The 27751-nt window shown below is 45.5% G+C and overlaps 1 protein-coding gene across 1 annotated transcript; it reads left to right on the forward strand.

Annotated features, from left to right (window-relative positions):
• Nucleotides 1–812: 812 nt before the first annotated feature.
• HHLA1 (HHLA1 neighbor of OC90) lies at nucleotides 813–27320 on the forward strand. Its single transcript, XM_010988794.2, has 16 exons — nucleotides 813–891; nucleotides 2147–2206; nucleotides 5106–5165; nucleotides 6034–6114; nucleotides 6614–6697; nucleotides 6799–6882; nucleotides 11883–11966; nucleotides 13725–13781; nucleotides 13884–13976; nucleotides 15284–15535; nucleotides 17413–17658; nucleotides 20008–20076; nucleotides 20405–20479; nucleotides 22800–22956; nucleotides 25572–25654; nucleotides 27264–27320. The coding sequence occupies exons 1-16, from the start codon at nucleotides 813–815 to the stop codon at nucleotides 27305–27307; spliced, it is 1608 nt and encodes a 535-aa protein (XP_010987096.1). The 3' UTR covers nucleotides 27308–27320.
• Nucleotides 27321–27751: the final 431 nt, after the last annotated feature.

Genomic DNA, 27751 nt, shown 5'->3' on the forward strand with positions numbered 1-27751 from the left:
AGCATTCCGTGTGGTGTCCGGCACACAGAGAGCACTCGGTACATTTTCTCCATTCGTCTTCTTAGTCTCAGCTTTGCAGCTTTAGCTGTCACACTGATTCTGCACAGCAAATGACCAGGAGAACGGCTGGCATACGTGCTGCAGAGAAGGAAAGAGAGGGCAAACGTGTGTACACATGGAGTAAATGTTATTTTCATAAGCAGCAGTGATGCGGTATTTGGAGGGTATTTCCCATCTTAGCCAGAAAACCCATGGAAGGGACACTGATTCTCCCTGAATATGCATGCACCACCCCCTTCCCATATTCCCAGATCGCCTGCAGTTATGTGGGGCCACGTGAGTAATTCTGGCGTGGGCTGTAAATAAAAGTGAGTGTGTTACCTCCTGCCAGAGCATTTAAGGGTTGGTGCACAATCCTTCAGCTCTGTCCCTTCCACTGCCACCAAGAGTCAATGACTAAAGAGGCCCCAGGGAAGGTAGAGAACTCTAAGTTGGTGCAGATTCCATTAATCGGGGCCTCTGACCGACTGTGAGGAGCAGAAGTCCCTACGAGCTTGCAGTGAGTATAGACTATAAACAAGAAACCAGCTTTTGTTGTTGAATTAAGCCAACGAGATGGTGGAGTTAATTTGTCACTTCAGCATAAGCTAACCTATCCTAACTATACAATGCTTTTTATAGGTTCTGTTTCCTCTGACTCCCCAGGCAGAGTTCTCGAGTACATTCTGCATCCGTGTGGTTAGTCATCTAGCTGGTTGCCTCCAAGTGCTTGCTTGCTTGCTTGCTTCCAGGTGAACCAGAGCATCACAGACATGCCGGGCTTCCTGCTACGTGGTCCTCCGGCGAGGCTGTGCGTCGGCCTTGCGTGTGTCCTGTCCCTTTGGAACACAGGTGGGTCTGGTCGGAGTACAAGAAGCGTCTGTTCTCTATACTAAGTTTAGGTATTCGTTGCGCTTTAGAGAATTGTAGCAGCCAGCGTTTCAGCTCAGAACCCGAACCCTAAATGAGTCTGATTGAAATGGCAACAGTAAGTTCCCTTCTCTGGTTCTGTCACTTGACTTTTTGCATTTGAGTCCCATTTGGCCGCAGAATTACCTGCACTTCCACCGTTACCTCCCTTGTCCACACTGCGGTCTTCTCTTCGCTGGAGCACCAGGAGAGCTTTCTCCTCCTGTCTTCTGTGATCCGTTCTCCGCTCACCAGCCTGGGCCATCTTTCCATAATTTCATGAAGTCCTCTTCCAAGCTCCTCCCTCATTTCTCCCTCCTCCTCCCAAGAAGTATTCAGTGACTCACTGCTTCTCTTGGGACACTATCCCAAGTCATGTAACACTACGTGGCCCAGCCCCCCGTGGCACCTGCAGCTCCTACAATCCCCCATCTCCTTCATCCATTATGCTCCATGATGTTGGCCTTCTTTCAGTTCTTTTTTTTTTCGGTCCTGGGGGGAAGTAATTGGGTTTATTTATTATTATTTTTTTTTTTAGAGGAGGTGCTGGGGATTGAACCTAGGACCTCATGCGTACTAAGCATGTGCTCTACCACTTGAGCTATACCCTCCCCCACTCTTTCAGTTCTTAAAGTAATACTCACACCCATCTTCGACCCTGGGCACACACTGTTATCTATACACCGAATAATCCCTCGGCCAGTTATATCCTCCTCAAATACTACTCATCTTTCAGATCTCTGCTGAATGACACCTCCCAGGGACGGTTTTCGTATCACTGAGATTAGATCAGGCTCCCTGTTACATACATCGAAAATGTCCTTCAAAGCATCTAACATTGTTTGTAAAAATATCCATGAGCCTTTGTTTCCTGCATGTCTGCCTTCCCAACTAGACTGTAAGTTCCATGCAGATGGAATTTGCATCCATCTGTTCATCATGCTACCCCAGCATCTAACCTAGACAATGCCTATTCAAGTCTAGCTCTGTAATAAGACCATCAATTATTAGTGTTACTATAGTTAGTCAATAAATATTTGATGACTAAGTGATTGAATGAATGAACAAACCACACGTCAGATTTTAAGCAAGTCCAGATCATAATTTTCCCACCTTTAAAAGGATTATTTTGGATTAAATTTTCTCTGCTGTTATGTCTGGGTTATCATTTCTCTGATGAGAGTTTTTTTCACTGTAGTGTCTGCCTTTAAAGGAGAAGCCAAGAAGGAAAATGCCATGACCTTCCTACCTACAACAGGTAAATGGGCAGGGGGTCCTCCCTGGCTCACTCTGTCTGGGGCAAATTCCTTGGCTCCTCTGAACCTCCCTTTGTCTGTAAGGTGGAGATTGTATCTGTATCTCAGGCTCTGGCAGTCGTAGTAATAGTGCCCGTGAGCTGCTCGATGCTTTATGGGTTCACGGTACACCTCAGTTCCCATGATCTGGTTAAATCCGCAAGGACTGTGACATTCTATCAGCAACAGAAGATTTCATAATGGGAGATACTGTTATTTGCCAGCACCACCTCTGTCATAATTCCACCTTTTTTTGACTTTTTATTTTTGGATGGTTTGATATTGGTTGTGAAGCAAGACAGTGAGGGTATGGCAACACAAAGGACACATCAGAGTCGGGGGAGCTGTGTTTCTGTCCCTAAATCTTTGGCAAACAAGCAGGATAAGTTTTTGAACACTTTTGAATTTGGGGAAGGGGGCGGGAGTGGGAATTGCTCTTTATTTAAAATTTTTTATTTACTTTTAATTAGTTAGTACATTTACATAGTTCAAAATACAAAAGGTACAAAAGTGTATAAAAGTTAACTGTTCCCCCAGTCAACCACTTCGCTTCCCCAGGGGACACCAATCGCATCAATTTCTTGTCTATAAGCAATGTAATTTTCAATAAATATTTCCCCTATTGGGGCCTTAAATTTTCTCTTGAAATGGAAGCAACAATTTCTGCTTCGCAGGTGCTCATAAAGGATAAAGGGTAATAAAATCTGAACATAGCTAAGTATGAAGAGAGCCGATACTGTCTGTCTTAGAGATACTACCATGTAGTCTTTTGATCCCAAAAGGGAACAACAGCTTTATGTTATCTGCCCAGCAATTTATTTAAAATGCCTTTACACAGCATCCTATTCAGAAATCCCTGCTTCAGGAGTGTCTCGTTCACGTTTCCAATATCGTTATCAAAATCCACCCACGGGTGTGCAATTATAAAAAGAAGTGGTAGAAATCATTTTTCCTCGTGCAAGGAGCAGTACTCAAGAAAAGTTCTTGTTTAGGAAGATCGCAGCCCAGGCCTCATCGTTCTGACTCGACAGGTGTAGGAATCCTGCCAGCCCAGAAACCTATAGCATCCTTGAGGCCTGGGAATCCAGAGCCCAGGTGACCCTGGCCCCTCACCTGCATGGAAGGCTCTGCTGCCAGGTCAGGTAGCAGGAGAGGTTAAGGTGCCTCCCACAGATCTTGCTGCGGCTGCTCCTGTTCCCGCAGAGTGACCCTCAGGCCACCTCAGGGAGACAGCTCGACTCTCCTAAGCCAGAGGTCGGCTTGCTTGACAGCTTCTGGCCTGCTTGGTAATAAGTGTCTGTCTCAGACTTTGTTTAGTTGTAGCATAAACCCCCACCTCCAGTTCCGTGTGCTAGTTGAGGAGAGTCATCATCTTTGCCCACCTCTAACCCCAAAGCTCTGATACTGAACCAAAAAGCCTGATCATCGGTGAAAGGCCAAACTGGGCCTAAGTTCCAACAGAGCACATGAAAAGCAGAGGGAACCACCTAAGTGTCCATCCGCAGGTGAATGGAAAGAGAAAATGCAGTATATATACATAATGGAATATTATATGGCCTTAAAATAGAAGGAAATCCTGCCATTTGCAACAACATGAATAAACCTAGAGGACATTATGCTAAGTAAGATCAGCCAGTCAAGAAGGATGAATACTACATGATGCCTCTTCTTTGCAGAACCTAAAATAGTCAAATTCACAGAGGCAGAGAGAAGAAAGGTGGTTGCCAGGAGCCGGGGGAGGGAGAAACAGGGCCACTAGCCAGATGTGGGATTTAGGTACATCCCTTAACATCTCTGGGCCTCGATTTCCGCATCTTTCAGCGGGGGTGTTGGACAAGATGACTTTTAAGGATGTTATAAATTGTGTGAGGCTGTGCTTCCACAATACTATTTTATTCATAAAAACTTTTGTTTCAGTGTCTGGAAATAAAGAAGTTAAGAAGGAAAATGATGAGGCTTTCCTTGGTGCAACAGGTAACAAGACCAGCCCTAAATCTGGCTTAATCTCTAATAGTATAACTCGTTTTCAGCCTCTCTGTGCCTTGGTTTTTTCATGTATAAAATGGACATAAAGCCCTTCTCCAGTGGAATACGACATGGAAAAGTCATCATTACAACAATAATATAACAATGCAGTATGATTAAATGACATCTAATCCCAAACAGCTGATCTTTCTGGTCTCGGCTTTATGTCACTTCCTCCATCCCCCGGACCAGGTTGGGCTCTCTGAGAGAGGCGCTCACAGCATCCTGCTGCTCCCTGTTTGGCACTCCTCACGTGGGATTACACGTGAATCTCCTCGTCCCTCTGAGCCGCAGGCAGTGGCTCTGTGGAGGTGGAGACCCTGTCCTTTCCCACTGACCTCTTTATGCCCGACACCTAGCACGCTGCTTGGCCCTAGGTGAGTATGTACTGAATGAGTGAAGAATGAATGAACGCCTTTGGCATTTCAAGATTTCCTTTGACATTTTCTTCTTTGGTGGCATGAAACTGGCTGAGTAGGCAAGTGACCTGATGTTTTGGAAGTAGGTTCTGACCCTTCATTAGCGAGGGTCAGTTGTGCAAGTTTCTTCTCCCTGAGCCTTGGTTTCCAAACCCAGTAAAGAGAAGGGGTGGCCTAGACCCCCTGCATGGAAATCACCTTGTCTGTTTATTAAACTGTGGACTTTCAGACCATGCCCAGCCCAAAGGGACTAGAATCCCCGAGGGAGGGATCCAGGGCCTGCCTTTTTGCAGTGCCCCCAGTGATGCACATCACTAAGGCAGAGGGCAGCCATAATATGGGCCTCCAAGGCCTCTCTAGGAGTGTGGGGCTGGGGCTGAAGTCTCCATTTCTCTCCTGAAGTCATTTCTCTTCCCAGTGTCTAGCCTTAGAGGAGAAGAGAAGAGAGAAAAGGGGGTCGCTTTTCTGGGCACCACAGGTGACTACCACCCACTTCACACACACCCCCCCCAGTGCTCCATGGGTGGCCTGGGCTCCTGAGGCAACTTCTCCCACCCCTCTGGACCTCCATTCCCGACCCCCACAGCAGGGCAACCGCATCTCCCCAGTCCTCAGATTGCTTTATCCACAATTATCCCAACATTAGGTAAGAGTTGAAAAGGACAATGTTTGCAAAAATACAAAGAGTAACATCAAGCACTGTTTCCTCCTTGTCAACCGTTGTTTCCAAATCTTCAGGGAAAAGCTGGGAGATGGGCAGATTTTAATCCAGCAGCGGCCCTCCACTTGGCTGCAAGCTAACAATATCTGGGCCATTGGCTGACTGATTGATTTAGGTGCTGATGTCTGGGACCCCTCCCAGACCTATTAAACCCGAATCTCTAAGGACAGAGCCCAAACATCAGAATTGTGGAATTGAAAGAAAAATCTTTCCGGGGATGCCAGTGGCCAGCCAGGAGCTGAGCTCCTCTGTGAGACGGCACCATCATTTATATTACCCAGCGCATCAAGAACGTCTGTGATTTCCTAGGGCTTATAAATTACATATGAGCATCTTCCACCAACCTCTACTCCCTCCAAATGCAGAGAGGAAATATTCCCTAAAGTAAGTGCTCCTTGTGTTTCACCGGGACTTCTACCTACTTGTCACGGTATGTGCCATTGGTTGTCACTTCCTAAGGACAGGAACTGCCTTTTATCTTCCAACTCCTCGTGCTGGGTACAGGGTGTAAGTTCAATAAATGTCCAAAGAGAGGAGGCACAGCTGCCTGAATGCTGGAAGTGAGGAACTTTTTTCGGTTGCCGAGAAAGGCCCACCAAGGACATTATCTTTGAATCTCTTCCAGAGCTGCCTGCGAGGTCGGTTGATCTGTCTGCACTTAATCTGACAGAGCTGGTGAACGGGATGCTGAGTAGAGCTTTAAAAGGTGACCGCTTCTTTCAAAAGCACGATCTGGGTCCATTTTTGTCTCGTTCCTGCTTCACTGCTGGACTCCTGGTGGCCTGGGCAAGACGCGCCTGGTCTGTGTGGGTCAGCTCCTCCGTGCTCAGAGCGGAGGACTGGGCCCTACTTAGCTCACGGTGAGATGGAAAACCCCCATGTGAAGCAGGAGGTCCGCCGACAGTCTGAGAGCAAGCCGCGTTCCTCACACGGGGCCTGCGCAGGCGTTTCTAACCCCAACTGCATTATTAAACAATCTCTAGAGCTGAAGGACAGATCAGGAAATACAGCCAAGGGACATGTACTGCACTTTTTTGGTTTGCTTTGATTTGATCTTGTTTATTCTTCTCCATTTTAATTATTTGTTACTTTCACGTGTTTATTGCATTATTAATTTCTAGTATCAGTTTACTCATTTCTACGGCTGTTCCTTTACTGTTGTTTAGTAGGCATTTGCTGTCTCTTTGTCTCGCTTTCTTTGGCAGAGAGCACGAAGTTCTTCTCCTTGCTGAGTATCACTTCCTACAGCTCCTTCGCCTTCCACAAGTTCGCGGTGGCCATTTACAACAGTGAGTGCTGTGGCTCTTCTTGGTGGTGATGATGCCAGGCCGTGGGCTGGCAGGGCCGGGCTGTGTGTCAGGGATGCCATGTGGTTCGTTTCCCTTCTTAGTTTCTCACCTGAGGCCTGTGGACCTGGCCCGATTCCCCGCGCGGTACTGCTACTGCTTAAACAACGGGACCAATGACTTATCAGGTGGGTGGAACTCACCATGAGGCCCACAGGCTAAGATGGGGAAACACAGTGATATCCGTTATGCTTGAATATGTGCACTTTCATTGTCCCAGAAAATTCTTTTCTTGTCTTTTATTTCACTCTAGAGAAATAGTTATGTCTGCACAAAGGGGCAAGAACAAAATGTAGCATTGTTTTAAGAGCAAAATCTGAGAACAGTCTGAATATTCATCATTAGGAAAATGGTTGAACAGTCTACTGTGTCACCAAACTTTGGAGAGCAGTCGTAGACAGTACATAAATGCATGCACATGGCTAGATGCGGCCTGTGTACGGAAATATTAGCTAGAGAGTTCCAAAGTAAGTAAATGGAATAAAATATCATTGGTAAAAAAATATTGATGTATCTGAACACCGGACTGGTGATTAACGCTGAGAAGAAGATTGGAGTCTATGTTTGAAAAAAAAGAGTGTTGATTAAGGGGACTTTGTATTATCTGATTTTTTTTCAATAACAGTGTATTCATGTATTACTTTTATAGTTAAAAATTAAGGGTACGACATGTTCCTCATTTTTAGAGAATCCTGAAAAGTAAAAATGAAAATTACTCTCTCCCTACTAACGTAACCATTCAACAGTTCTTTATTGAGCACATGCTATTAGAAAGACACCCTTCTAGGTGTGAGGGCACCACCCTGAGTGAAGTGGACATGCCCCCTGCTCTCATGAACTTAGATTCTGTAGGAAGGGGGTGCAGGAATAAACTGAAAACACACGGTAGGTTGGCTAATAGTGTGACCATGAGAACAATGAAGCAGGGGACGGGGTGAGGAGGGAAGTGATGGTGGGGATGGCTGCTGTGTGCAGGGTGGTCAGGGAAACCCCCTCTAAAGAGGTGAGGGTTGAGGGGCACCCTGTAGGCAGTGGAGAGACATAGTGATGATATGGATGATACCTGGGGACAGAGTGTTCCAGGCAAAAGCCCAGGAAACAAAGTGAGGACTGGAGAGCCCAGTGTGGCTGGAACAGGTGAGCTAAGTCAGAAAGTCCTGGGAAATGAGCTCAGAATTGTAAGGGCAAGGCAGGAAGGGTGCTGCAGATCACGTAGAAGTTTATAATCTGCCACAAGGATTTCAATTTTTACTCTAAATTTTAAAAAAGCCATTTTGATTATCCACACAGAGAAGTGACGTGATCTAATTTACATTTTAAAAGGATCCTTTTGGCTGCTTGTTAAAGAATAGACTATAAGAGAACAAAGACTGAAGGATGAAAAGCCTCCTGCTTTTTTTCCCCAACTTAACCTAATATTAAAAATATTTTCCATGATATGACAAACTCTTTGCAAATATGTGTGATAGTTACATAACCTATGAATGTGAGCATTTTCTTAGCTAGTATGCTGTTGAATTTTGGGGTGGAGTCTGGGTTTTTCTTAAGATAAAAAAATCCTGTATTGGATATCTTTGTGCATGAAACTTTTCCCTGTTTTAGATTACTTTTTGAGGATAGATTCCCCAAGGTGGGATTTCTGGACCAACGTTGTGAACGTTTTAAAGAGAATAATGGTCATTGTTAACGAGTACTGGCTGCCAGGCCCTGCAATAAGTACCATCGTCTTATTTAACTCACCCTCTGAGCTTTGTCCGCAAATTACACTTGGGAGGGAAAAAGTTCTTCATGATTGCATCTTTCTCACTATGTCATTAGCCCCTGCTGGGGGCCAAGTTTAGTGCAGGCATTGGGTCCCTGCCCCGATGGTATGAATGATAAAAATAAAATTTACAAAGTGGAGTCACATCGGCTGGGAAATTCTGTGATTCTGTTTGGTGAGCCAAAGTGTATTTCTGCACATGTGAAATGCTTATTTAAAAAGAATTGATCCAGGGCTGATTACTACTAATAAAACAGCACCTTGCTCCCGTGGTAAGCCGCGGCGACTTCCACGGAGTGCCTGATGCCGATTCCCCTCAGGTCGCTACCTGGGGCCACTTAGACCAACATCTTGCCATTGTTCGAAATCTTTGGGGAGGGATGTGTATTCGTGGATAATCTTCAGACCTGGATCATTTTCTTTTGAATATTCTCAACTCTAACATATAGCCTTCCTTCGAGGGTGTTTTTGCTTAATAAGAATAGCTTAAATTTCCTTGATTAAAAAAATAATATAAGGTGATGTTAAAATGCCATACAATATGGAAAGTATAATCCAAAAATCAGAAATTGATATCCCAACGTCCACAGGTCATCCCATCACCCAAGGGGGTCTAAGCCACCTCTCTCTAACCCATCCGTCTTAGCCACCTCTCCAACCTACCTCTCCTTCCCGCCTACCTACTCCATCCACCTACCCATCTACTGTAAAATTCTCCTTAGAATACAAGGTAGGCTCTTATAACAAAAGACCCCAAAGTAAGGTGGCTTATGGAAGGGAAAGTTTTCATGTGTGACAGTCTGGGCCACACAGTCCAGGGCTGCTCTGATGGGTTCATGGTTTAGGAGCCCAGGCTCCTTCTAGCTTTTTGCTCTGCCTTCCGCAAGTTTTGGCCCTTGTTCTCATAGTCCAGGGTGATTTGTGACCACACCACATCCCAGCTACAAGGAAGGGGAGAAAGGAATCGGAAGGCATGCCCATTCACTAGAGAAACTTCCGTTGCCCAGAATTGAGTCATTTGGCCACACCCACCTGCAAAGCAGGCCTGAACATGTAACTTTCAATTATGTTAAACCACCATGTGCCCAACTGAAATTTCACATTCTCTTCCTGGAGGAAAATGAGACGATGGAAATTGAGAGACAGTCATCAGTGTCTACCATGTTTTCCATGAAGTTTTATAACCCACCTCTGAACTAATCAGCATGTCTTAAAAAAATTGCATTCCAATGAATATAAATAGGCTTCATCCTTCATATGAATTCATAGTATTAATTGAAAGAATGTACCATAATTTATTTAATTTATCTCCTTCTATGGAAACTGTTTTTTAAACAATTATCAACAATGCTATGATGAGTGCTTGTGTACAATCGTTTGGACTGTTTGCCAAATTATCAGTATAGGATAAAGTCCTCAAAATAGAATTGTTGTCTGACAGGAAGACAGTTTTGTGATGATTCAAACTGCTAAAATTTCCTCTAGAAATCATGCGTAAGTTTACATTCTTATCAATAATGTTTGAAAGCATGTGTTTTTCCACACCCTTGCCAACACTGCGTACTAAGTACATTTGTAAATCATTACCAGTAAGATAGACAAAAAGGGCTTTTTCTCTTACTTTCTATTTATATATGAAAGTAGTCAGAAATCATTCATCTCTAAGTGTTGCTAGTAAATAAGATTACTCAAATTTTCAGTAAAACAAAGAATATCTTTGAGATATTGAAAACTGATTTTCTTCCAAGCAGACCAGACTGTGAAGGCAGTTTTAAAGGTAGAATTAACAAAAACACGTTGAGTAAGAGCAGAGGTGGGAATTTAGGCACGAATAGGAGCTTTAGCACAAGGCAGATCTCAGCTCAAATGGCAGCTGTGCCACATGCTCTGGGACCTTGGGGACTCTCCATCATCTCTCTGAAACTTGGGCAGAATCTGGACTCCATCCTTGGTGTTGGGGCTCCAGAACCATGCTCATAGCTTCTATGCAGTATTACTAGTGGATTGCAATTGTGGATTGTGATTTTTTGGTCTGTTTATGCGTCTTTCTCTCCTACTAATCTCAGTCTCTGGTGGGCAGAGATGTTGTCTGACACAGTCCTCCAGTGCCTAACATGTGTCTGGCACACTGCAAACACTCAGTGAGTATTTATTAGATGAATGAATTAATAAACAAAGGAGACTTTTGAGAATTAGAAAGAAAAGAGATGGCATAAGAAATGAAATACTGTTCTTCCTCAGTCTCCATAACATGACTAGGAACAGATCTGTCTTGGAGATGTAGAGAAGGATGCCCAAGTTTGCCTACCTTCTGTGTGGCCAGGTGTGCACACCTGCACAGGTGCACTGCCACATTCCCCTCTAGGAGAAACCATGCGTCCACACAGGTGTAAGATGGTGCCTCACGTAGAATGGTGCCCACCTCCTATTTGTCTCCCATGTTGTACATCCACTGGTTGTCACATTTTCATGCCTCTCTGGGTTCTATATTTTCAAGTCAGCTTACCCCCCACCCCAGCTCATGATCCCATTACTGAGTAAAAGAGGCATTTATACATTGATGGGAACTACCCAAGGGACCTCAGAGACTTCTTCTTTAGAAAGTCACTGTTTGGGGCTCCTAGAATACATACCCCTTGCTTTAGAAGCCAAGAACTTGCTGGGGCCTGTAAAACCATAAGTGAACAGCAGAGGAGGCAGCAGCTGTTTGGGTAAGAAGTGTATTAGGAACTTTCATTGGTCAGTGGCACCCACCGTGTCAAGCCTTGTTCAAAAGACTTGCCTAGAGAGAATGTTCTCAAAAACATTATAGCTTGAAATATAAGGTTATCCCAATCTCCTCCCATCAGCCTTCTTGGCATGGGACGCAGGCAGAAAGGTTGCTGGTTCTATTTTGTATAGAGCCCTTGTCTCCTTGATAGTACATAATTTATCACCCATCACTAAGTTTGGTATCAATTTGAAAATCTGAAATTATGAAAATTTACACCCCATGCCCGCAGGGTTGCTTCCTGTCTGATGGATTTGGTATCCTGAAGCAATTAGATGAAATAACAGGGCAAAAACCAATCAGAAAAACTGTTACTCAACGGTACAGACTCGCACAGCTCTTTGTGCTGGCAGAGGAGGATCAGAGGGGGAGGAGAAAGGGGATTATAATGATGGAACCAAAAGTTTTCTGCTTGCCTGAAATTAAATTTTTTTAAATAATTCTTTTTATGACTGTTAATATTCTTCAATACACTGAACTAAGTCAGACTTGTCAAATCTACTCTGAAAAATCCAAATACAATATTCTCTTCCCCTCAAGTTTCTGAAATCTAAACCAAGTCTCAGAAATTTAAACCTCTCCAATCTGTCTTGCAGACTTCACAGCCCTCCTGGTGGACGTCATTGGAAATTCTACCAGCTACCTCACAGAGATTTTTAAGTCGACCTCCATTCTTTCAGGTGTGCTCATCTTGAAAATGCTTGTGAATTTGAGACTTGGCATTCATCATGGAACATAAACCTAGTAAACACCCCAACCCGAACCCCTACCATAGGCCAGGCTGCCAGGAACTTCAGTGTAAGTTTTATGTAGACAATCAGTGTGGTCCCGTGTCAGCCACTGGTATTTGAAGGTTCCATCTTCCCATCAGAACTAGTCCTGGGGTCCAAAAAACTGGAGAAAAAATCCAAGGCTCAAAGTTCGGGGAGAAGAAGCAAACTCAAAAAAAAAGTTCTGTTGGACAACTATACTCCCATTTTAAAGATAGGAAAACTGAGATTCAACGAGGCTGAATATTTTGCTCAAGGTTGGTTCAGAATTCATATTTAGGTCTGTGTGGAGCCTAAACTCATGTCTGACATACAGTTGAGAAAGAAATGCCTCATTTATAAGGTGGCTTCATATAACCCTGAGCCAGTTCACCCTCCCCTGGGGACTTAACTTTGAAAAGCGCAGATCTAGTCAATGGCCTAATACATGGTCTCATCAGAAAAATGGTGCTCTGTACTACGGAGCAACTACTGCTATAGAAGCAGTGGGGGAAGAAGAAAAAAAAAATAATAAATATCATTAGGTGCCCAGGGCTCTTCTAAGGGCTTTCCATGGATTCCTTCATTGGACCCTCACTGCAACCCTATGGGGTAGCTACCATATTTATCCCCACTTTACACGTGAGAGGTGGACCCACTTGCCCAAATCATTCTGCAGAGATAGAATTCTAACCCAGGTGATCTGGCTCTGAAGTCCACGCTCTTTTGTTGGGGGGAAGATTACATTTATTTATTTATTTTAATGGAAGTACTGGGGATGGAACCCAGGACCTCATACGTGCTAAGCATGTGCTTTACCACTGAGCTATAGCTTCCCCGAAGCCCATGCTCTTGGTCACTACGCTGACACATATAATAATAGGACCACGTTAACAATAACCGTTATTATTATCATGACTACTTACTGAGCTCTTCTATTTGCCAGGCACCATACTTAGAGTTTCACACACATTATCTCACTGGATCGTCGGAGCCATCCACCAGGGGTGTCCAACCACATGTCCACGGTCCTTCAGGCAGCATCTTCAGGGACAAGAGTGTTTAGGAACTCAGAAGTTTTCACTTTTGAAGGTCTAACAGGGTGTCTGCACCACACATAACATAATGCCTCCAGCAGCACCCAGGACAGCCTGCTACGTACCAAACACATTCATAGGCATTTGGCAAAATGGGCGACTCTCTACACTAAAGAGGGATTGACAAAGCCATGCTTTGCCACCAAATGAGTTTTGATATCAAACTCACACAAAGCCTTCCATCTTACAGAGATTTGGGGATTTGGAAAGGGCAAATAAGGGACTATGGGATTTGAACTTTCCCTGTTTTAAAGCAAGTGAGCTCCTAGAGGAGTCAAGCAGTTCATGTATATTCACTTAACTAATTAGTGGCAGAGCTAACGTTGTAATCCTGGCAGCTGACCCCAGAGGCTTTGCCCTTAGCGTTACATTATACTGCACCCCTGCTCTTCAAAAAAAAAAAAAAAAAAAAAAAAAAAAACCAACCAGAAAATCAGGGCTGCCTGAAAATCAGAGCTCCTAAATAAACAGTGAGCCTTATTTTCCTGTAGCATCTGAGCTAGAGGTTTCCTGCTTAATTTTCATTTCAACGAAAGGCTTAACAGCTCCAGACCCATTGCTAAGTCCCGTTATGTACCGGTCTGTCTTACAGTGAGTCAGATGAATGAATCCGACTGCATCTTCATCTGTGTGATGACGGGAAAGTCAGGTGAACCATCAGCCATTCTTTGACAAGCTCTCTGAGCTGAGAATTAAACACAAACCTCCGGCAGGTGAGCCCAAGATTTGACTCTCGGCATGGTTTTTGCAGGAAGGAATTTTTCTGACTTCTGGGAGATGGCAGAAAAATCTCCCGTTATCAATTACACATTTACCAGCAGCATGCCTGGTGTTCTGGGTGAGTGTAAACCTCCCAAACTCCTACTATACAGTCTCCAGACCAGGGTCCCAGCCAGCAAGCTGAACACTGAATGCTGTCCTCAGGTGTTTATTTAGCTGTACTGTGTTAAAATCAGAGGATTTCATCATTTAAAAACCTTTTTTGCATTTCTAGATTTTTTTTTTTTTTTTTTTTTTTTTTTTTGCAAAACATCTGGCAGCCCTGAATCCTCCCCCTTACCCATGGCAACAAGCAACTGGAGTTGAGCAGCTGCTGCCCCCATCCTCCGCATTAAGAAAGACACCTTTCTCCTCTTTTCCATAGTCCTCACTGCTCCCTATTGCCTTGCACCTTTTCCCCTCATATTAACTACCTGGCTTTGGTAGGTATTTCAATTTGTGACCCTGTTGTAGACATTGGTCCTCTGTGATACCCAGGCGCTACCCAACCATCCTCCTCCCCTCCATGCACACACCCACCCATCTTCCTGCCTTTTCTCTAGCACCAGGTGGTATGTTTAGAACCACCTTAAAGCCGTCTTTCTCCCCTACACTCAACTGTCATTTCTAGCTGAATAAATTTTCTGGACTCTGGCTGCTCTTCCAAGATCACCTGCTGCTTCTATGATTATCTTAGATCAAGTCTTCGTCATCTACCTTTACTGGAATAGTCTCCAAATGAATCTCCTTTGACCCTGCCTCTAATTTCTCCACAATGTCCATCCTTTGCCATAAGAGTGATAATGTGATTGGGTTATGTCTCTTCACTGCTCAGAACTCCCAAGTCAGCAGCAGAGGGTCCGAAGTCCTTAGTCTTGTGCATACCCATTAATTCTCCTTCTGAATTAAGCCTTCCTGCTGTCTCTGTGGGGGTCTGTCTGCCTGGCAGCTTCTGGCAGCCCTTAATTCCTCCAAATTTCACCTCTGGTCCCTAGTTGTACCCGCAGGGCATATGAGCAAACCTAATGCCTCTTCCAGGGACAGTTCCAGAGCCGTGGAGGGGCTGAGAGCTGCCAAGTGGGCAAGGACTCTGACGGGATTCAGGTTCCATTCAGGAAACACGTCAGGTGTCTGATGCTTTTGGTCTGACAGCTTTGCACTGTGTGCACAGTGCTTTTTCACACGGCATTTTCAAAGATGGATATTTTAGCTAAATTTGTCATTCAAGGAGAAACCCTTCTCTTGGGATATAAGGTGTCATTCGGATTAAGATTTGAATCTCTGCATTCTGTATCGTTGCTGTCTGATGACCTTTCAGTGGCTCGACAGTTCTGTGTGTCCACAGTGCCAGGCAAAGTAAAGCTGCCGTTGCCTGTCTCCTCAAATGTGCAGCTACCAGGGGCATGGCCGGGACTTCACAGCTCACACCCACCAGCCCACAGACACTACCAGGGACAAGCCCCCTGCATGGACCCCAGAGCACTGGAGTGTCTGCTCCGAGAACCTCTTCCAGAACAGAGACAACTCCTCCTTCAGAGGGAGGGCAGACCGTGAACACGGACGGGCTTCCTGAGCTTCTCACCAGAGCCACGACCAGAGCCACGGCCACCCCCGGCAGTGCCTCCTCCACCCTCCCAGCCTTGGGTAAGGTTTCTCACCCTTTCCTCCCCTGTCCTGTTGCCCTCTCCAGTTCCTTTCAGACCAGATACATACGTGGAATCCTTCCCTTATCCCTTCTCCACCAGCCTCTTCCTTCTTCAGCATCCCTTAAGTAGGAGATTGATGTGAGCCAGTACGGGTTCGATACATATAAGCAAAGGCAGCAAATGTCACTGGCATAAAGTCTTTCTAATGTTTATTTTGATAAATTTTGAAATACTTTTAAAACTCACAAGAAGCTGCAAAAATAATACAGAATTTCTCTGGTACCCTTCAGCCAGCATCCCCCAATGATAACATCTTATATAATTGTAGTATATTGTAATATTAGGTATTTTTATTTCAGCAAAGCAGTTAGCAGTATCTGTCCTGAAGTTCACAGTAAATGGTGAAATGAAGTCAACATCTTCTGGCGAGGTTAGATTAATGTGTAGCTGGCTGGATAATGATGCCAAGAATGTGTTAATGACTTAATGCCAGTGTGAAAAACGGCTGCCGATGACATGCTGAGAAGTTCCTCTTTTCCCATCATTTTTGTGGAGACGATCCGTGGTGTTGTCACTGGATGTAAAGGGCGTGCTTATCCTATTTGGAAATAAGATACAGCTGTGATAAGTCTTTCATTAAAAGTCAGTTACATCTCAGTGAGTTCCAACAATGGACAGAGTCATCAGAATTCATTCATTCATTCACTCATTCATTCATTCATCAAAACATGCGTTTAATACCAGATCCCAGGCTAGCTGTTAAAATAAAAAACACAGCTCTATCAAAGTTCCCTTTCCTTCCTGAACTCACAGATCTAAGGGAGAGACGTAGACAAGTAAACTGATCATTATGATCCAGTTTACACAGAGTTATTGCCCTGGAGAGCCCAGACAGGGGGCTCCCCTGAGGAGGTTAAGAACTGATAAAAGTCAGGCAGGCAGGGAGACAAGCATGAGGAGAAGTAATCAGCTTCACTAACAAGAAAAGGGTTTGGTAATATATCCAGCATCATCGTAACTGTAAAGCTAGAAAGCTTTCCAGTATAAAATGAAAAAAAGATGTAATTGCTAGTGGCCAGAAAAATCATGAAGTACCTAGCTATCACCCGAACAGGGAAAGTGCGAGTTTTATATAAGAAAAACTGCAAAACTTGAATGAGAATAATAAACGCACATTCAAATAAATAAAGTGATGCACCGTGCTCTGAATGAGAAATGTGAGTATTCTAGAGATGACGACTGTTCCAACTTAACGTATAGACTTAAAATCCTCCCAGAGGATTAGTTTTGAAAAAGAAATTTAATTCCTACCATGAGAATGAACAAGTGAAAGTGTCTGATAATTGTTTAAAAAGACCAATGAGGGAAGACTTGTCTTAATTCCCATCCTGTGGAATTGTAGGGCAGACACCATCATCCTCATCACCACCACCACCATCATCATCTCCTTCCTTTTAATGGTAAAGCTAAAAAGAGTTCAGTAACTTGCCCTGAAGTTCACAGCATGGAGGAGGTGGGAGCGGAATTTGCACCTCCAGTTCTCTTCACCTTTAACCCTGTAACCTTTCCACTATGTCACATGATTAGAAACATACTTCTTAAATTTGACAGAGTCTACCATCCCCCAAACACACACCCTAGCTGATTGGTGAGTGTCCTCCGAATTCGGAGAATGTTTTTTAATTGGTGGTTAGGGAAACAAAGTTGAGTTCGGTCCACTGATTCCAGTTCAGGGTAGAGTTTAAGTCCCTGGATTATCTGTATTATGTGTGTGCATTGCATGTACCCTTTGATTATATTTCAGTGTCTTGTAAATTTTACATCTGAGTCAAAGTGGTCAAGCAGGTGCGTGCCCTGTTATTGTCACTTGTGCAGCTACCGGGAAGGTGGCCGGAACTCCCAGGGTGACAGCCCACAGGCAGGCATGGGCTTCCACACTGCCTGTGCTCCGGGCTCAGGTCACCAGGGAGAAAACCCCTGGAGGGCCTCCCTGGGAAACCCTTTCGTCCACACCAGCATCTGCAGAGTCCGAGGAGGCCATGAGCACAAGGAACCTTTCCTGGTCTCCTGCTAGGACAGTAGCCGCACCTGACAGCCCATCCTGGACCAGCCTGACCTCAGGTAAGAGAGGATGCTCACTCCCACCTCCATTAATTACATATGGAAATATACTGATATACACATTAAAATGTCATCATATAGTATGAGGGAGGCCTGCGCTCTGAAAGGCACTTGGAAAATTGTCAAGTGTGATTCCAATTTTGTGTTTGTGTGTGGACTTATGTGTGTATCCATGTGCGTGTGTATGATAAATAGGCACAAACACAAAAATAAAAAATAAAATAAGACTGAGAGAAATTCACAACGTGTTAACCTTGACTCTATCTGGGGAGTACGTAGGGTTTTGATTTTTTTCTTCACTTGAGTGTCATAAATTTTGCATATTTTCAACTCCTATAATCAGACAAAAATGGTTTGTGTGTTTTTAAAATCTTTGCCTCTGGTCTCTGCAGCCAGAGGCCCTTCCTCTGTGCTTCTGTGTTCAGTGGATGGTAACTGTCATCACTGCTGTGCTGTTAGGGTCCATGAACTTGACCTTCCTCCCTTTCGGCCTGTGCTCGCTTTAGACCTGTGTCTGTAATCTCCAGTTCCCATGAAACACAGCAGGCCTTCAGTGACAGCTGATTGAGTTGCCTGAATTCCTTAAGAAATAGAGGGCAAGAAGCAAATGAATTTTAAAGGGAAATGTTAAGTCTTGACTTTGTGCTCAAAATCTCACTTGCACAAACAGATCTGGGAGTGCAAACTGATGGCTTTACTCAGAGAAACACGTGGCATTACTGCATAGGGAAAAAGAAAGGCTGACACACCCTTGGGTTTGGCCAGTGGCCCAGCAGCAGTCAGCGGGCCCTGAGGCTTTGCGCGCTGGGCTTTATTTCAGACACAGTAGGGCGGAGTCTTGACTCCACCCTCGCTGTCTCCTTAGGTGGTTCTTTTGATTTCTGAGTCCCGGTTTTCTCATCTTCGAAATGAGGGAGGCGATGTCAACTTTTCCGAGTGGCTGTGATGATTCAGCGAGGTGATGGCTGTCAGGTGTGCAGCTCAACATGCGGCACCTTGGAACCACTCAGTCAACGGCAACGGCCACCACCCTGTCCCACTGCGCCCACAGCGGCAGCAGAGCGGCAGCCTCTGGAGACACCGTAGGAAGGGTTGTGGCAAACCCTACATCCCCCAGAGACCAGCCTTTTACTTTTGGCCCCTTGCAGCTCTAATCCTCCGTAATTCTGCAGTCCTTTAGTTAAAGTGTGACTAGCCACTGCAGACAAGCCCGTGCTGTGTTTGGGGTGTAGTCAAGGCTGCTCAGTTTCCAGAACTGCATAGAAACAAAGCATCTGTTCTAAGACAGAACAGTGCCATCTGTGTTCAGGGGCTCCCCTCAGTGTCTGAATCCAAAGAGGAGGCTGACCCACTCTGAGAAAATGACAAAGTTGCCGCCTGGAGCTGGGCCTCCTGCATACAGTCAGCCGTAAATGCATCAGGCTGCTCGCCTCTGCTGCTGAGGCAGTTTGGTGTAACGTTGTCTCACCCACCAGCCTAGCAGAGGAGCCTGATAGAGACCAAGCGGATTGCAGCACCGTGCCCTCAAGCCCAGGCTCTGAGACCGCCCCCCGCCCCCCACCTCATCCTCCAGGCTCCAGCCACAGCAGACTGCCTTCCACTCACTTCTCGGCATCTTTGCTGAAGCTCTTTCCTCTGCCTGGAAGGCTGGTTCCCCTCACTGACAGCTGTGCTTCTTCTGTCCCAGGGAAGATGTCACCTGCCTCAGCCCCCACCCCTGTGTCACAGTGCACCCCAGCCTCACCCCTTTCCTTCCACTTGACCACACGAGCGAATGGCCCGCTTCATCCTCCTCCCCCTCATTCCCTATAAGAAGGCTGCTTTGCTGGTCTTGCCAGAGGCGTGAATCTTGACATCACGATCACTCCCCAAAGTGGCCCTTAACTCAGGACTTTATGGACAGGATCAAAAGAGCTGTTGAGCTGAGCCCGCTCTATCGCGGGATTGGACGTTCCTGGGGTGGGGTGAGTGTGCGCGCCGGACTCAGCTGGAGGAAGAGCACCTCGTGTCCCCTTCGCCCGGGAGCGCCGTGCTTGGACATGGCCCGTGCATCACCACTGCTCTCCCGTGTGGCTCCGTCGTGTCATGCCAGCGTCAGCTGGTTTCCAATGGCCCCAACACACTGGATCACAGTTACCGAGGGACTTGCCCGTTTCCTCCTCGACATTGGCAGAGCCTCCATTGTGAGCTCTATTTCTTACTCATTTCCGCATCCTCAGCGCCCTGCCAGGTACCTGGCTCGATGAGCAGCAGTGGATGAACCGGGCAGGACTGGCAGCGGGGGGCTCTTCTCCTGCTCGCGCATCCTCAGAAGATGCTCAAGCTCACCTCTCTCTTCTCCCATCCCAGACACACCCACCCCTGGCACACAGACTCCGCGTCCTACCAAGGCTCCGGCCCCCAGATATCCACAGACAGGTAAGCACGTGCCCCCAGAAAGGGAAACCCACTCCCCAGGGCGGGAAACACAGCTTCAGGGCCAGGACGCGATGGGAGCGGGGCAGCTTGGGCAGACTAAGCTTGTTATTGTACTTTCTTGGTTCTAACAGAAGAGGCAGGAGAACTGCCAGGCTGGGCTATTAAATGCCCCCATAACTTTGCATAGAGCCACTCCCTCTTTCTTGGCTACAATTGTCCAATAGATTTCTCAGACTCTTTACCTTTAAGATGTTGTGATTCTCTGCTTGTGTGTATAACCCAAGTCCATGTCATTTGGACCTTTGCGAGGCCATCATTGCCCTTGCAGGTGATGTCCCTGCCGGGTGGCCCTTTACCCCTGGAGAAGCGCCAGCTGTGGTCCCAGGACCCCACCAGGTTTCAAGTACGTGCCGGCACCCCGTCCCTCCCATGGTTTGTGTCTGCTTTGGACAAGGTTATGCAGTATAATAAAAAGAGGTTTGTTTGGTAAATTTAGATCCAGACTGCTGAGATTAAGTCCTAGCTCTACTGTTTACTGGTGAGGTGGCCTTGAATTCCAGAATTCAATTTCCTTGGTGGTAAAGCAAGAATAATGACAATTATTGTGGGCACTAAAAATGTCTTTTTTTTCCTGCAGGGTTTTGCATTAGGTAAGTAATGTGTGTGGCAGTGATTTGGAACTGGAGCACACCATATAAGTTAATTCAATCCACTTTTATTGAATGAACGCCCATTGAGCGTGTTCTGCGCACTTTGCGAATGGAAGCTGTTCTTATGATGAGCGTGATGTTAGCAGGAGAGGCAGGAGTGAAGGACGGCTCCAAAATTCCCACCCCCTGGGTGTCATTTAGTTTTGCTCTGTTTGGAAGGACATCCCTGAGCACTGAACTATTACGGAATTCTAGCGGAAACCATCTCCTGGCCTTGCACCTGACGGAGGCTCAGGACTTGGAGTTTCTGTGGTTTACGCAGCATTTTTCCAGCGTTTGGACATCCCACTGCCCTTTTGTCTGTGGAGCCAGTTTCCGTAAGAAAGAAATTGGTACAAAGTAAGTCCTTCAAAGCCGTTTGAGTCCTCAGGCCCCTCCCGGTCCTGGATGCCTTTCTATACTAGTTTCTGGAATATTCCTGGACCATCAAGGCATATGTCAACAGGGCATTATTAAGTTGCTGGAGCCTGCACCGTCTCCTTTTTCACATCCCCTACAATCTGCCTCAGCCTCCCTCTCAACTGGCAGTGAATGGTGAATGGGCCTTTCAGACACAAAGACATGATTGTGCTACTGGAGGAAATTACAGCCGTTTTTTCCTCCAGGTTCTAAAAAAACACATGAGTGGTGCAGATGGGGGCAGCTGTCAGACTGAGTTTTAGAAAGCAAGTTGACTATATCTGTCTGTGTCCATGTCTATATCTGCATCTGCGTCTTCCTATATAGCTCTGTCCATCCATCCACCCATCCATCCATCCATCCATCTATCCATCTATCCATCCACCTAATGAGAAATACAAGTATAAAATGAAGGGGTTCTGGCATCTTCCAGTAAATGATTCTGCCCATCCCCAGAAATTTATGCCACCACTATGACATTCACTTACTCACCCAATAAATATTTATTAAGCTTCTACTGTGGGCCAGATACTGTGCTATGCCTACTTTTTCTTCACAATATTTCTGCAGGGAAGGCAATGTTATCTTCATTCAGCCATTTTAGTGAGTCCTACAGATAAAAAGTGACTAAGTTTTGAGCCAAGATCTAATTCCAAGGCCTGTGTTTATTCCACTCCTTTATGTTACCTCTCCAAGTTTCTCCGTATGTACAAAAAATTGCAATTTAAGAAGGAAGTGGTAAGGTTCTTAAGAGAAAAAGCAGTAAATTCCATGTGCATCTAGAGAGGAGGAGATGACTTCTATCTGGGGAAGATCATTCAAGAGGAGTTTATTAATTGAGAATCTGGCATCTGAACAAGGTTTGCCTCTAAATACGCATTCCACGCAGAGGCACAGCTAATGGAAAGGCACTGAGGCAGGAAAGGACTGATATTTTCCAAGGACTGAGAAAGGCTTTGTGGCTGGGATTTATATAGTCAGTCAAAAGAATTTGAAGTGAATTTTCTAACTGATATCCTACAGCAATAAACTCTTGGTGTGGTTGGTTGTTGCAAACTTCTTGCTGCCAGAATCCTTTGTTCTTGCAGCTGTCCACGTGGGTCAGGTCATGATGTTCCTGTAAACCTCCAACAAGACAATTGTTATTTTCTGTTCTGTAACTTTTTATCTCTCTTTGAATGAAAGATATTATACTTTTATAGGCCAAGCCTTGAGAATGGGCTATCCTGTGTATTTCAGGCTTTAGGCAACATTCTTTTAGGCAACATTCTTTTACAAAGCCATGTAGCCAGCATGACTCAGCACAAACAGCAGAGCACAAGGGTTAGAACTAAAGGAATAAATAGATCCAGTATGGAGTCAGATTGGTTCTTCTGTTATAGTGAGACCATCTCTGATTTCCTCCAGGAACTAGATCCCCACCCTTCTCCACCTGTCCCTGGGAACTCTCACAGCAGCTTTACCTGACCATGTGAAACAACGCCATGTTTACCTGTTGGTCTAGAGCTACCTGAGGTCGGGGTGAGACTGTATTCACCTAGCACAGTCCCTGTCAAAGGGATGATGCTTGCTAAATCCTTATTGAAGTGAATGGTCTGGGATTGCATCTTCTAGGGTGTCCTGAGCCGAGCCTCAGGGATGGGGCCATGACAGCTACTCCTCTCACACTGGCCATCCAGGAGCTCAACCCTTGCCTGATGGAGCTGTGCCGCTTTTTCCAGCAATGCCTCTGCATGAGCCAGAAGAGAGACCCCAGGATGGAGGCTGTGAGGTGACCTGGACCAGTATTTATAGTCTTCTTATTCTGTGTGGCTTCTCTGCAGGCCACTAAGTGGTCAGACATTAAGTAATCCACTCACAGGTGACAGGGGTACCTCATGGAATGGACACTCCAGTGAATCCTCTACTATTCTGTCACCCCTTGAGAGCCAGGTGGGACCTCATTCATTTCTGGGTCAGTAGAGCCAAGATCAGGCCATGACATAGTCAGTGGAGTCAAGTCAAGTGTTGTCAAGTTGAGTTGTGTCACATCTGCTGAAATGTTTGCAGAGGACTTTGAGTGGTCCTTGAACCCCAGTGTCCTCAGTCTGGCAAGATTCGCTAGAAGATAATAATCAGAGGTCATGGCTACCTAAATGCCAGTTCTTTCATAAATCCCTAGCAGTCATTTACTGACCCAGTGAGAAAGTTGCAAAAGGAAAATTAGAAGGCAGATCCCATCTTATATTAAGAAGGACTAGGTATGGGCATTTTCCTGGCCTGGAATGCTGACGCGCTGGCCTTCCTTCTGGGATTTATCCTTGGCTGTAAACCCAGAGCCAAACAACATATATAAATATTTCTACTCCAATGATGTGAGGCCAGTCTCTCAGATCTTTAATGTTATTTTCAAAATCTGCTTATGAGATCATTCAGTTTTTCAAATCTCCATTATCCACTGGCTCTGAGCCCCAAGGTCAGATCTGCAGCCTTTTTCCATCACCCCTTTCTGGCCCTGGACTTGGATCCCTCAATCAGTGCGGATGCCTCCTCTACTTATGCAAGATGTGAAGACCCAAAGGCGTTAGCAAGCATGGTGGAGGCTCCACCGCACAGGCTGATGAGAAAGAAGAGAAAACTTTGGCAACAATACTTTCTTACCGAATCTGCCCACTGGTAGATCCTTGTTCCTGTACCTCGCTCTTTAAATCAACAACACGTGTCAAGTCTCTGCTATGGATCAGTTTTGCACTGAGCTGAGCCTGCTCTATATAGAGATGACTCAGAAGTGGACTCAGAAACTGAGGATTTCATAGTTGGGAAGAGAAAATGGTCATAAACCCTAATTAAAATATGATGTGGTAAGTGACAGAATCAAGTCACGTACACAGGCAAAATCCATCAATCTTATCCCCTTGGCAAAAAAAAAAAAATCACATTTGAAAAATCCATATGGCATATTGGCTGGAAGGACAGTGAGGAAGGCAGAAGTTTGTAGGAAAAAGTTTTGAGTTTAAATTTGGAGAAATGAGGAAGCATCTGTAAACCTGAGCTTATCCCTTCCTTCCCCTGGGTTTCAACCTATAGTGACTTGTCCTATAATCGCATAGGAAGCACTGAGTACAGGCTGAGAAAAACAGCGCGAGAGGCTGGCTTTGCTCAGTGTGCTTGTTGAATACGCAGCCTCTGCGATTAAAAAAACCCTGGTTTAGTGGGGAAGTTGGCTGTGTGAAGAGACAAATCACAAAGCAGTCTGACATGTACTACAGCAGACCCTGAATACGGGCGTTGGGGCCCGAGGGGCAATAACTAAGAGGGCTTGTGGAGGAATAGGAGTCGTCTAGGCAGAAGGTGGGAGAGGCTACTCCAGCGAAAGGAACAGCATGTGCAGAGAAGGAGAGTGAGAGGCAGTCTGGAACGTCCTCGGACCACGGAGAGTTCCACGTGGCTACGCAAAGATGGGAGGCCACTGTCTCTGACCTCTGTCCTGAGTCAGGAAAACCTGGCCCTTTGCGGCACCTGCTTAGCTCTTGAAAATGAGTTTTGACTTTTCCTCAAGAGTTCCAGCAGCAACATCTCTGTGCCTCAGTTTCCTCAGTTTTACAGTGTCCTGTAAACTGAAGGTAACAGAGCTTGGGATATCTTTCCAGCTAGCTTTACAGGAGCCATTAGTTGCTCCCCAGAATATGCTAGAATCACAGAATGATAGAGATGGAGGAGAAATTAGGGAATGTTTAGCGCAAGCTCCTCATGTATCAGGTGAAGGATGGAAAGGGAAGCAGAGTCCCAGAGTCCGACGTCGAGCCAGGGACACAGCCTGCACTGGAAACTCTTCTTCCTAACGGTGTGATCACTAGGAAGGGCCTTTCATCAAAGCTCTTTGAAGCAGTCCCTGCAGCCACCAGCCAAGGGCAGGATATGATTTTGCAAAGTATTTGCTGCAGTGTTAACTAGGACAGCACTGCCCTCTAACTCCACCTCACACACAAAAATACATAAATGAACTTCATCATTAATCGAGCGCCTATGGTAAGCCTGGCGTTGTCCGGAACTTCCCAAACATTTTCACCTGGCATCCTCAGGACACCCTGTGAGTGTAGATTCTATTATTACCTTTTGTTTGTATATGAGAAAACCAAGGTCCGGAGAATTGAGTAGTCAACCTGAAATCACACATCCTAGTAAGTAATGATGGTATGACTAAAAATAAGTCTTTCTGACTCTAACATCTAAGCTTTTTCCTACTCAGCCTCATTCTCTGTCTCTCCTCCCACACCCTAGAAAGATGGGGAGGGCATACTTTGCTGTGAATAATTAGCCATTATGACTTTTTTTTTTCACATTATGGTTGTTGTCCAATAGCCACAAAGACTAATAATTGCTCTCAACTTTAATTGAAACCTTTAGGTACTGTCTTGAATACTATTCCTGGTTTCTTAAGAATGCAACATACATCTGCCAGAGGGTGAAAAGGGTGTCCCGTTCACACAGTAAGTATGCAGCTTAACTATGTTGTAAATTGCTTGCTATGAAAAGTGTCTAGAACTCTGAGCGATGTTCCTGCCTTTGCATGGGGTCAGCAGGAGGATGGAGAGCTCATCTAGTGATCATTAACCCTACCCAAAAAGGGTCTAGGGTATTTCTGATTTCCCTTCTCCTAACAGTTTGAAAAAAAAGTGGGAGTCAGCCCAACCAAGCACTGTTCCTTTCTGTGTGTTCTTGGGCAAGTTTCTTATCCTCTCTGAGTCCCCACCTGAGTGCAAAAGACAAAAACAAATGAAACAGAAGACGATCACAAGGTAAACACTCAAATTCTAGACCAAAGCACAATGTATACAAATAATTCAAGAAAAAGAAGGCAGCTTGAGGTGCTGGTGGTAGGGTGCCCAGTACCTCTCCTTGTCCTCCTGACATCTGAGCCCAGTTTATTCTCAGGGATGCCACATGTCTTTGTTTTTTCTTCTATTCCTGCTTACAAAAGTGACCGGTCTTGTCTGTCCCCAAAACCAATAGTTTGACCATTTTATAGTGCCATCATCCTGAACTGTCTGCTCAAGGGACTCTGGCTTTTAAAAACCACAGGATTCAGTTGAACTCTGGAAAAACCCCTTCTTCATGTAACCCAGATATAAGTGGGTGCTCATATGGCAATGAGCTTATGTTACAACAATCAAACGAAAGACTAGCTCGGCCCCCCAGCCCCCCAGCTCCCTTAGAGCTCTTACAGAACATCACATGGGATGCGTGACAACACTGCCTAGAAACTCCTTATTCTTCTTGCCCCGCCTTTCCCTCCCACTTCTTGCCCCAAGCTACCATCTCAAAACCTCTCTTGAGGCTTTGTTTTCCAACATATCACCCAATAACTCTCCAAAAATCAAGCTTTCTGGCTCTCTCTTTGCTTTCGTCTCCCTTCTGTGGTGAGTTTTGTTTCCTTTTGCCTCTTGCTGTCTTCTCTCTCAAACACAGCATCCTTGTTTCTTATACAAATCCATCCCCCCATGTGTCCTGTCTTTTCTTTCCATCAGCTTTATTCTTCCTCATAAAAACCAAGCATTTGGGGGGGGGGGTTGGACGGGCTCAGTAGCCAAAGATAGAAATCCCTTTACCCGTTATGGAGAGAGGGAAGGGGAAATCTTGCAGATTACTTATTGAATAACCCTTCTTTGGTCCTGGCCACATGAAAATCTCCACGCGAACGTCATATGACAGTTCCTGAGCGACATGATAATGAGTTTAGTGATAGTTTAGATCACTGTGCATCCAGGTAAGTCTTCCAAGCCCCCTAAATAGGAGGTGATGAGACCCTTCTCAAACTGGGGAGATGAGGTTGGTACAGCTGGGTGTTAGAAAAGCATCGCTGAACACAGACTGGAGAAATGAGCGTTGCTCCCCATTTGACTTTTCTGCTGACTAACAAGGGAGTCTTGCACAAGTTCCTGTTTCTCTGATATTGACTCTGAGTAACTCCCTGTCTTGCACGGCCACACACTTGCCCTCTGGAAGGGCCTGAACCATCGCTGGTGCTGCTAGAGTTTATGTCTCTGTAGCATTTCCTTCTCAGCCCCATGAGTTCCTTCTCTCCCTTTTCCCACCCAGCCTTAAAACAAAAATGCCTGGAGAATATCTGCAAGTCTGTTTGAGGCTTTGGAAAATCAAGTGGGCGACATCTCTTCATCCTGGCCCCCGGCCCAAGTCGGCTGCACTTACAGAATTCACCCAGGAACCAGCCAGAGCATCAATTAACTGAGCGTGGTTCTTTATGGAAGTGGCCTTTCTTTCTCTCCTGAAAATTGGTGTAAGGTCTTGAAGGTGGGAGGCCACGTGATAGAGCTCTCACCATCAGGGCAGTGATGCCAGCTCCCCTGCCTGCTCCGAGGCCGTGGGAACCACATATCGACTTTCAAGAAACTCCCATGATGCTTGCAACAATCTTGAGACTGGAGAAATGGGGTGAGATGGGGGCGTCACACTAGCATGAACAAAGCAGTCTAGGCACTGAGACCGTGACACAGTGCCTGAAGGGACTAAAACTCGGGACTTCAGGAAGATGACACCAGGATAAATGACGAAAAAGGAATCCAGCC

This window comes from Camelus dromedarius, chromosome 20, assembly GCF_036321535.1.
Source record: "Camelus dromedarius isolate mCamDro1 chromosome 20, mCamDro1.pat, whole genome shotgun sequence".
Lineage (NCBI taxonomy): Eukaryota > Metazoa > Chordata > Mammalia > Artiodactyla > Camelidae > Camelus > Camelus dromedarius.

What these genes read in the sequence shown, in the direction of transcription:
- HHLA1 (XM_010988794.2), top strand. Translation starts at nt 813, where the DNA reads ATGCCGGGCTTCCTGCTACGTGGTCCTCCGGCGAGGCTGTGCGTCGGC. An exon ending in CCTGTCCCTTTGGAACACAG is followed by an intron (nt 892 to 2,146) that starts GTGGGTCTGGTC and finishes TTTTCACTGTAG; the next exon opens with TGTCTGCCTTTAAAGGAGAA. An exon ending in CGCGGTGGCCATTTACAACA is followed by an intron (nt 6,698 to 6,798) that starts GTGAGTGCTGTG and finishes TTCCCTTCTTAG; the next exon opens with TTTCTCACCTGAGGCCTGTG.